Below are 10,723 nucleotides of genomic sequence, written 5' to 3' on the forward strand. Positions count from 1 at the left end.
CGGAGCCGCACAAAAGCACAGTTCGCAATAGAGTATCAGAAAATTTGGGTGTGGTAGTTCATAGTGTTTCTTTTGCTTTTTTAATTGTTTAACCTAGGTAGGAAATTAGACAGTATAATAGCAAGGGCTTGGTGGCGCAACCCACCGCCCCGTTCCAAAGGGGACGCTCATAACATCCATCCACTCATCCGTAAAGGTTTTACGGCTTTACTATATAATTATAGCTTTACGTTACCGCTATTCGCAGGTGACACTCCCCTCATGTGGGGCTCGTATGAACTAGTGCGCACAGCTGGCACTTAGGAAGGGCCGTATAACGGTCATCACCCCTCAAGGGCCAAGCCGATTGGGCAAGCCGCGCGATGTTGCAATAACAACTTACAGAATTGCATGAAGCGCGCTTCTTCTTGCAAATACTCTTATAGTGGAGAAGCTCGATTCAAAGGGGCCTGCTATACATAGGCGCAGACACGTTCGGAACTGCGTTTAGGTTCTACAAAAGGGAAGACAGCAGGCACGCTATCGCCTCGCAAACGTGGCTTCGCAGGTCGCAGTTTTCAAACCCCATAGTAAAATGAATTTACAAAGAGTGTAATTATGAGTTTGCGGACTTCGGACAACTGCAGAGTGAACAGAGTACATCCTCTTCAACCCCCCGCAGTTGGCAAGCGAACGGACGTACCGTGAAAATAGACTGCTGCTGATCCTCGCAGCTGTGGAATTTATTGTTCCTCCAAGGTCGACGCATGCTTCCATCAATGTAAACTCGCATACGACCAAATTCTTCTACACTTGTGCTCTTATCGCTGTAAATTATCGCGAGCATATTTCTTTTCTTCTTTTTTTTTTTCATGTAGTCGCACTAAGCCTCTTCGTTACAGAAATAATTGAAACAGTGTTACTTTCGGAACAACTCGAGATATATACATGGTCTCGCTCGGCTATACCACAGGAGAAGCAGCTGTATCGCACTCGATCAGCACGAGTTCGCGAAAGCGGTCGCGCGGTGTAGCTCACATGCACCTATAGCGCGATAGTGCATATGCTATATACACGCTGCCAAGCCATTGCACTTGCAATATATCGAAAGCAATTAATTTTATGTCATTTCGGTGTATAGAAGAAAAGAAAAAAAAAAGACGACAGCGAATTCCACCGCTCCAATGCCACAACAAAACAGTATATTTCGTACATGTGAAATGATTGACAGCACGTCATTTGAGTCAATCAAGCATATTTGCTCGATTAAATACTGCTTGCGCTCGTTGCCGCGCGAGCGAAACCAGAACTTGTCTAGCTGCTGCGCTGCCTTCGACCTGCCTTCGTCTTGGCAATGGTCTTGGCTTGTTGGTATGACGACAGCAACGCCTTTTTAGAGCAAGGTCCCGCGTGCGCCTGCGCCTAGCGCGCCCAGCGCGACTGTCTTCCTCGTTTATGCAGCTGCACAGATATGGGAAATCCTCCCCAGTCAGAGGCAGCTGCAACCTGTCTTTGGTGCTTATCTATTCATGCCCTGCATCGCGGTAATACCGATGATACGTAACGCTAGCCAAGAGGAAAAGTGACTACACGCGACTACTCGGGACGGCATTGAGCGAGCGCCGCGACTGGAGGTGGCACCGCAGCGTCGCTCGCCCCGCGTGTCCTTCATAATCTGTCTACGTGTGTACTTACACAATGCCGAGAGTGGTATTGCAGTGAGCGGAACGGTTCCGCTTGAATCCACGGTATGGGGACCGGACGTTCAGCCCCAAAAGCGTTGTGTCGACGACCTTGTGGTTTCGTTGCTTCGCGCACGTGTTTATGCGTATTCCGTGGCATATGGCTCATGTGAGCCCGTCCCTTATCGTTGCTGTTTTACAAATAACAGTATTTCCTTCCCGTTTGGCTGAGAGTGACTGCTAGCGAATCGATCATGAGTGCCGCGGTGTTTGGGAAGCGCGCCAGCAGGGTTTTCGCGTGTTTTTTGCACGCCCGTGCCTGCTGCTCTCATCTGAAGTCAACGGCCCCAGTGTTGTGCTTAGTTTCTAATCGTGTAAGTTTCACCTCGACGGACCGTTTTGGTGCGAGATGCAAGTCTTCCAGCAGAATAGACGCACCGCAGTCTTTGGGCGTTCACAAAGCTTTCACCGTTCACCGCACGTTTCCTGAACGACTCGTCCAAGCGGCGCCAGATACGTTGCGGCCTTACTTACGACTCATGCGCTTGGACAAACCGATCGGTAAGTGATCAGAAGACGTTGCAAAGCGCTTGGCGGAAATGTACAAGGAGAGGTGTAGATCTCGAGTTTTATCTTGCTATTCATGACAAATCCTTCTCTACTCGTCTTGCCTTTCACCTTCAGGAACCTGGCTGGTGATGTTGCCAGGGGCGTGGAGCATTGGTCTAGCAGCAGACCCGGGCTGTCTACCCGATCTTAAGCTTCTAGCTATGTATGCTGCTGGAGCACTGCTGATGAGAGGTGCCGGTTGCACTATAAATGACATGTGGGACCGAGACATAGACAGAAAGGTGCAGATTCACACGTAGCCATGATTGTCTTGAAAGGTCTCACTTTTCGGCATTGTTTTCTCAGGAATGGTTCTTGCTTGCAGGTGGAGCGAACTAAAAATCGACCTCTTGCAAGTGGTGAACTATCAATGTTCGATGCCCTTGTCTTTACTGGTGGCCAGCTTGCTTTGTCGACGCTCATACTGTTGCAGCTAAACTGGTACACGTATGTAGACCTTTCTGGCGTATTTCTAGTATTTGTCGCATTTATAATGAGAGTTAATACTGTGTTACATCACACTACTGATTTTTTATTGTGGAACAGTATGGTTGCGTATGTTTTAATAATGACCCCAAATCAACCACCAACACCCACTGAATGTTTCAGTGTCTAGAAGGCCTACTATGTGGAGGTTAGTTATATCCATTAAACATCCAAATCATCTAGAAGTCAAAAATCCATGTGCCATGCACTCGAATATGGTCACCCAACATATGAAGAACATGCTTAGGATGCTGGTGATAGTCGGTGAGGACATTAGGGAAACGCTTATTTCTTCTGGATGCATACTACTCATTTCCCGAGTGTATACACATTGCTCTGATAGAAAGGGCTGTTGTAATGAAATCGGACAACATGCTTGATTATTTCATTACCACAATGTAATACAAGCAACATTTACCACGCTAGAACCAAAAAACACCTGCAGAGCCCATCTCGCGATGAATGTGAACGTTCATGCGAACCTGCCGTGGTTGCTTAGTGGCTATGGTGTTAGGCTGCTAAGCATGAGGTGTCGAGATCGAACCTTGGCCACGGCGGTCGCATTCTATCGGGGCGAAATGCGAAAACACCCGTGTACTTATATTTAGGTGCACGTTAAAGAAACCCCTGGTGGTCCAAACGTCCGGAGTCTCCCACTACGACATGCCTCATAATCAGGTCGTGGTTTTGGCACGTAAAAACCCCATAATTAATTAGTGTTAATGCAGTTTAGCATTGAAGCAATGTAGTGGCACCCCATGTTGCCAAATGATCCACTTCTGTGTAGCTGACTTCTTCAATTTTCTGTAGCTCGACACTTCTCGCTCGATGCATTCTCTGGTTCCATTTCTGTTCACTTTGCTCCTTTTGCCATACTGGGCTGCTTGTGGTGCCGACGTTTTCAGTTCTTCATAGCCGACCTTAGTTTTCTGTTGCCAACCTCTTCAGTTCTTCCCTCTTGTTCCGTTTGTTTATTTGGGCACCTACCCATTTTGGAGGATTAGCCAAATGTTCACGTGCCTAGTGTCGCATGTTACTTTGTTGCTCATACGCCCAATCACAAAAGTTGTCCGATTCCCAAATTGTCTATTCGGGCTCATACTCAGTGATCCAAGTTGGCGTGTTGGAGGTTAGAAACGAACATCGTACAGAAAAGTATGTGATAATGCTAATCGCATTATAGCAGGTGAGTACACTGAACACAGAACAACCAGAACACTGCATCAAGGCGACAACAGCACAATTCACCAGTGGCAACCATACAACTCGCCCTATTAAGGATAACCTAGTTGGTGGGGCCCAGATTTGCCTGGTGAACACCTGTGCATTTTGCAGAAAAACACAACACACTGTATCACTTTTGTCAAAGCTTTGTCTACCCACATGTAATCGGGGATACAACATAAAACTGTGAATTCGTAATTGCAACAGATACTCAGTTCTGTTCACCAAAATAGCACACTTACCCTGTATTCAGAAATGCATCTTAACTTGAAGCTCATGCTTGGCTTGGTCTAAATGATGCCTGGTGAGTATGTGCCCAGGACGCTCATTGCATTTCCTTCAGTGTGACTGTGACAGGCGTTACTTACATCAATTCAGGCATGGGCTTCAACTTGAGATGCATTTCTGAATATGGTTTTAAGGCTGTCGTCACATCACCCACTGAAAGATGGATCACACTAATAGGAATTATTGTTTTGTTACAGTAACTACCAGTTTTCATTTTCATGCTGTTGAACACTTGGAACCTTTTTGTCGCAGGCAGAAATAACCAACAAAACCAAAGGCATTGGTGCACTACTTATATAATTTAACAAACTACTAAAGTGATTTTTGGTGTCCAGGTACACATGCATGAAATGTGCATGCCACGCGCACTATAATATTTCGATAACATTGAAATGTTCTATTATGCAGCCTGTTTTAGACATATGTATACTTAAATATTGGAATTCTGATGCGAGACTAGCCTTCTGTGTACATTGCACTGGGGCATAGACATATGGATCAATCACGTACATCTCGTGGATCTCAGTTTCAGTTTATTATTCTTTAAATATAATGAATTGGCACGATACAATGTACAGATGAGGGTCCCAAAGTCAAAGACTGCAATGGGACCCTCGGCTATTGGCTATGCAGCATTCATCCTGCATTGTCATTGCTGGACATGTAGCTTATGGACTGCGATTCATAAGGTTGTAAACGGAATAGAGCGGCACAAGTACTGTTGCTATATTAGACTGTGCACACATAGTAATAGTGTGCCAATATTCACGTGTTAAAATGATGTCGAGAATGAAATCCTGTCTGAGGAAGCATTATTGCTATTATACTCCTGAGTAGACAGAACTTGTTACAATACTGCCTTGTACTGCACCTACTGCAGTGCAGATAATTCAAAATAAAACGCTTGTATGCATTTAGGGCCCAGTCTGAAAAAGGAAGAGAGATTGTGCTGATACATCTGGCACTGTGCTAGTCAGTTAACTTTATGCAGCCATCAATAGAAAGACCTCCATGCTTTCACATGATGGCCCATGTTCTTTAGGAAGACAGTGGACAGTAGTTGTTGAGCAAGACCAAGACGAGCTTGGTTAATAAAAATAAATAATTCTTGGTGCCACTCTTGGAGTTGTCGTAATCGAAAAAAAGCTCTGGAAAATTTCCAAGGTTGCAGAACTTTTCCCAGACAAATGTGGCAACATTCTTGAAAAGGTGAAACATTTTTCAGCACCACATTAGTCCAACACGATTAATTGGATAAGCCCCCTAGCACAATGACTTCAGCGAGCAACAAGTCCCATGCTTTCTTTGGTCAGCCGGGAGCCCATTGCGCATTGGTCGGCCAGGAGGATGTTAAAGTCTGCTGTCTTCCACTAGCTCGACGTGTTCAAATGTGCTTCACATTCTTATATCTTGTCATGTGTTCTTCTTTTATACGTGATAATGCCCTTGACTGGGCTATTAAGTGTGGTTTTCCTATGTCCTTGCAGCATAGTCCTTGGGGCAAGTTCTATTACTCTGGTCACGTTGTATCCCATCATGAAGAGGGTAACTTATTGGCCACAAGTCATGTTGGGTGAGGATACCTTCTTTTTTTCTAGCAAAACTATCGATTTCGGTGGTGGTTTTTATTTATGTGAAATCAATAAACTTATCTTACAGCCACTATGGCATAGAACTGCTCACTAAATACTGTTGCGAGCCTTATTGCATATCTCCTTAGGCATACCTCCTGATAAAACAGTTGTTCACATTTTGACACATTAAATGTAAACATAAATGCAGCATAAAGGAATTCATTGCAGGGCTAGTTCTCAACAAAGACAACTGTATAATTGAGGGACATAACCTTTTATATCAGTCAAGAATATTGGTAGGTGTTAGTTTTCAAGTTTATTTGAAGATGTTCATAAAAGCATTGCTTTTTATGCTCCGATGTATGCAGCAGTAAGAAAATAGTTAAGGAAATTTCAGTATTGATTCGCAGGAAGCACACATGTAACGGTCATCTGAACTGGTATTTCAAATTCCAGGGTGTGCAAGTAATGCCACACCCTTGCCTTTCAACAGGTCTGACGATCAACTGGGGTGCTCTTATGGGCTGGGCAGCAATTAAAGGTTCGTGTGATTGGTCAGCAGTCCTTCCCCTCTATGCTGCAGCTATGTCTTGGACACTCATCTATGACACAATCTACGCGCATCAGGTGAGTTTTAATGTTCTGGGCTGTAAATAAACACTTGACTACTCATCCTTCATTTTGAAGACATTCTTTTCGTCGCTCATCAGTCTGAAGTGCCTCCTTTTAATAACATTGTGCGATGTAGATCCCTCTTCTTTTGAACTTTATGCTCTGGCACCAAAAAAAATTGTTGCACATGATTGTGAAGTTTTGTGCATCTAGCTAGTGCATTCTACCAATACTAATTTACGGCGCTGAAACTATGAGGATAACAATGTGGCTTCAGAGAAGCTAAAGACTGTGCAACAAGCGGCAGAATGAAAAATTATAGGCATAATGTAAAGAGATGGGAAGGTGGCAGAACGGATTGCAAAGCAAACCTACTATGCGGCTGGTAATTTAGTTGAGATTAAGAGGTAATGGGGTTCGGTAGGTCATGTAATGCATAGAGGTGATAGCTGGTGGCTTGTAAAGTTAGAAGAGTAGGTGCCAAGGGAAGGGGAAGCTCAGTCAATGACAGCCAATGTTTAGGTGGTGCGGTGAGATTAGGAAATTTGCAGGCCTAAACATGCAATTAAAGATAGGCGGGAGAGGCCTTTGTAATGCAGTGGGCACAAATATAGACTGATAATGATGATGCACCTAGCTCATACAGTACATAGAAAACAAAAATTCAGCAGATCCCACACGCTGCGGTAGCAGATCTAAATAAAGCTTTCATTGGTGTTTGCAAGGAACTACAGATGACTAATTGCATTGTCATTGCAATCTGTAGGTTGTCCAAAGCTGTCTGGATATTTCGGTAACGTTGCATGCTTCTGTGGCTACAGCATGGTATTCTGTTGTTTGCATGCCAATATCCCGTTGTACCTAGTCGCTTAGTAATGCGTGCACCATTATAAGCTACTGCAACCTGCAGTGCCTGTGTTTGGTTTTTGGCGAACCCTATATGTGGCTATAATTGCCTTTCATGCTTGCTTGATTTTACAGTAGTTGTTGCTGTAAACAGGCAGATCTTTTTTTTTTTTAGCTGAACTAGATATATTTTTTAATCCTCTATGGCTGATGGCAGAATGTTATGTCCTCGTTTTGGTTGTTTGTAGAGGTTGCCAATGCCGTCCAGACAAATTACATGACAATTTGTCAATCAGTTGCCGCCAACCTTGCACAAAAATTGCATTGCACTTTGTCAGCCAGCTGCTTTTCATTAATTGTATTTGCAATAAACATTTAAGAGCATATTTTACAACTGCACAATTTAAAATCAAGGAATTCTAAAGGCACATTTATTTGCTAGAAGTCTAGAAAAGAGAAACAGTTGTGTGGCAAGGCATGCATGCAACAAAATATGTTGGCATGCCATGTTGTTTTTCTGAAATGTCTCTCATGTGTACCTAAGGACACTGAATAGCAGTGTTCTGTGCAACGTGTTACGAGATGCCCTGACGCTGGTGCTAGTGCTAAGACTTCCATAGCATAGACGTGATACGAGCACACGTTTATGCTGCTTTTGCAACTTCAATATGTACTCTCTGTAATTATGAAGCTGACCTGCAGCAGTGCGTCATTGGCTATGGCATTGCGCTGCCGAGTGTGGAGACGCGCATTTTATTCCCAGCGACAGCAGCTACATTCCAGTAGGGGTGGAATGCAAGAAACACTTGTCTACTAGGTGCATGTTAAAGTATTCGAGGTGGCTGAAATTAATCCTAAGTGCCCCACTGCAGCATCTTTTATGGCCTGTGCACTCGTATTGCTTCAGGATGTTAAACCCCACATTTTGATTTTTGAATTACGAAACTTCATTAATTAGCCGCTCCCCCAGCTTTTCCTATTGACCAAGCAGCAGAGGCAGTTTTGCACTCTCTTCTGCATAGGCTTTTAAAAAATTTGGTGCAGCTCCAGGCAGCTGCACACAATTTTCATGATCTTGCATAGTCCATCTGTTTGTGACGCCATTTTACTGCTAATGCATATTAGCAACCTCGTAAAATGATCGCCCTAGTATTGCGTACATTCTATTTATTACAGGACAAACATGATGATGCTCTTATTGGAATGAAATCTACTGCCCTCAAGTTTGGTGACAAAACAAAGAGATATCTGTGGGTGTTCTCTGCAAGTATGGTTGGCAACCTGGTTCTGGCTGGCTTGGCTTCAGGGCAATCCTGGCCTTTTTACCTTGCTACTGCAGCAACGGGAGCACACCTTGCTCGCCAGGTTCGTCTAACCCTTAGATCATTTACTCTTGCAGATGGCAAATTCCTGTTTGTTCACATGCCTGCGCACTCTGTTCTTGTGAAAAAAATTAATAAAAACGTTAACCGCAGTTTTCTGGCATGTACAGGGAAGCACTCCATTGACTACTGGTGCTGCATTTTTTCACTACCCTTTACATTAGCATGGTTTGTATTTGTACTAGAATGCCAGAGGATGCAACCAATGAGACAGCAACGCTGCTGATAACATTGTGCGATGCTGTGGTCAAGGATAACATGCTGCAGACATCCTTGTGTTGCACACTTCCCTTAATAAGCAATTTATTTCTATGGAAATATTCAGATTTCATGAAACAGAAAACTTGTAATCTACCCTCCTCTCTTCAAAAAACAGCACGCATACGAAAATACCTTCATTATTATCATGTCAGTACCAACATGCTATGCCAGCAGGTAGGCGGGACATAGTCAATCATTGCAATAACGTGCAATGCAGCTGTATGCACCGTTTCTAATTTCTATGCCTTCACTAGGACTTCACCATGCTAAAGCTGTCAATATATTGCGAGGTTGTTCTGCTTTACCTGGCTTATGCCTGTTTGTTTATTTATATCCCAATCTGCTGGTATGCAAGACAGAAAGCAAGGAAAGGCAGGGAAGTTTATATACGGATAGCTAGTTGCCTATTCTGCACGATGGGATGGAGAAAGGCAACTGAACCGATGGTTCTTGCACACAGAAGACTAACGTGACTACTCCGGTTTGTCGATGCAAAAGGCAACAAGATGGTGCCGCTTCCAATGCCAAACCAACTTGTTCTTCCTTAGTCGTCATAGGTGACCATCCTCCAATCTTTTTTTGCTCTCCTGTGTCACCTATAAATCTAGCATAAAATGCAAAGTGGTAATTAAGGAGACATGATTCAGAAGTGCTCCAGAAACAAGCTTAGATGGCAAGTACCCCAATGACATCAGCATGACTTAAAGTGTGAGAGAGACCCGCCGCGGTTGCTCAGTGGCTATGGTGTTAGGCTGCTGAGCACGAGGTCGCGGGATCGAATCCCGGCCACGGCGGCCGCATTTCGATGGGGGCGAAATGCGAAAACACCCGTGTACTTAGATTTAGGTGCACGTTAAAGAACCCCAGGTGGCCAAAATTTCCGGAGTCCCCCACTACGGCGTGCCTCATAATCAGAAAGTGGTTTTGGCACGTAAAACCCCATATATTATTAAAGTGTGAGAGATCACTACAGGAGCCACATTTGTAACGATCCATTTAATTTTCTATTTTTTGGCATTTTTCATTACCTACAACTTGGCAAAGACTCTGTTTCACTGCTATTGCCACTTGGAGCAACGCATAACAAATGAAAAGTAAATGAAACATAACAAATGCAGGCCCAGATTCCCTTTTGTGTAGTGCTTTCAGATATATAATATTTGGGGTTTTACGTGCCAAAACCACATTCTGATTATGAGGCACGCCGTAGTGGAGGACTCCGGAAATTTTGACCACCTGGGGTTCTTTAACGTGCACCTAAATCTAAGCACACGGGTGTTTTCGCATTTCGCCCCCATCGAAATGCGGCCGCCGTGGCCGGGATTCGATCCCGCGACCTCGTGCTCAGCAGCCCAACACCATAGCCACTGAGCAACCACGGCGGGTAGTGCTTTCAGATCAAATATTCATTTTAATTAATTTTCTCAATAATCGGCAGACTTTCAGATTCATTTCGATCATACTCGTCTGAACGCATATGTAAACTGCCTTGCTGAATTATTGCACACTGTGCCATTTTTCAGATCCACACGCTCAACGTGGACGACCCCGGTGACTGCGCCAAGAAATTTGTTTCTAATCGACAGATAGGCTTTCTGGTCTTTCTAGGCATTGTTTGTGGCAACCTGTTTAAGTAAAGGAAAGATGTTTCTAAAGAAGCAACTCGGGATTATCAAGAGTGATATTATATGCTGATGTTGTTATGAAAAAAATAAATTGCTGATTGTTTTCATTGCAAATACTGTTTTTCTCAGAAATCTGCTGATCACAGCAGCTGCTA

At 44.0% G+C, this 10,723-nt stretch overlaps 1 protein-coding gene across 1 annotated transcript; it reads left to right on the plus strand.

The window, feature by feature from the left end:
* Positions 1 to 1,367: 1,367 nt before the first annotated feature.
* Coq2 (ubiquinone biosynthesis protein COQ2, mitochondrial) lies at positions 1,368 to 10,682 on the plus strand. The gene is made up of 7 exons (XM_065427029.2): positions 1,368 to 2,222; positions 2,346 to 2,512; positions 2,596 to 2,717; positions 5,756 to 5,841; positions 6,336 to 6,469; positions 8,477 to 8,665; positions 10,467 to 10,682. The coding sequence occupies exons 1-7, from the start codon at positions 1,916 to 1,918 to the stop codon at positions 10,578 to 10,580; spliced, it is 1,119 nt and encodes a 372-aa protein (XP_065283101.1). The 5' UTR covers positions 1,368 to 1,915; the 3' UTR covers positions 10,581 to 10,682.
* The last annotated feature ends 41 nt before the right edge of the window (positions 10,683 to 10,723 follow it).

This window comes from Dermacentor albipictus, chromosome 3, assembly GCF_038994185.2.
Source record: "Dermacentor albipictus isolate Rhodes 1998 colony chromosome 3, USDA_Dalb.pri_finalv2, whole genome shotgun sequence".
In the NCBI taxonomy this organism is placed as follows: domain Eukaryota; kingdom Metazoa; phylum Arthropoda; class Arachnida; order Ixodida; family Ixodidae; genus Dermacentor; species Dermacentor albipictus.

What these genes read in the sequence shown, in the direction of transcription:
- Coq2 (XM_065427029.2), top strand. Translation starts at nt 1,916, where the DNA reads ATGAGTGCCGCGGTGTTTGGGAAGCGCGCCAGCAGGGTTTTCGCGTGT. An exon ending in ACCGAGACATAGACAGAAAG is followed by an intron (nt 2,513 to 2,595) that starts GTGCAGATTCAC and finishes TCTTGCTTGCAG; the next exon opens with GTGGAGCGAACTAAAAATCG. An exon ending in ACACAATCTACGCGCATCAG is followed by an intron (nt 6,470 to 8,476) that starts GTGAGTTTTAAT and finishes TATTTATTACAG; the next exon opens with GACAAACATGATGATGCTCT.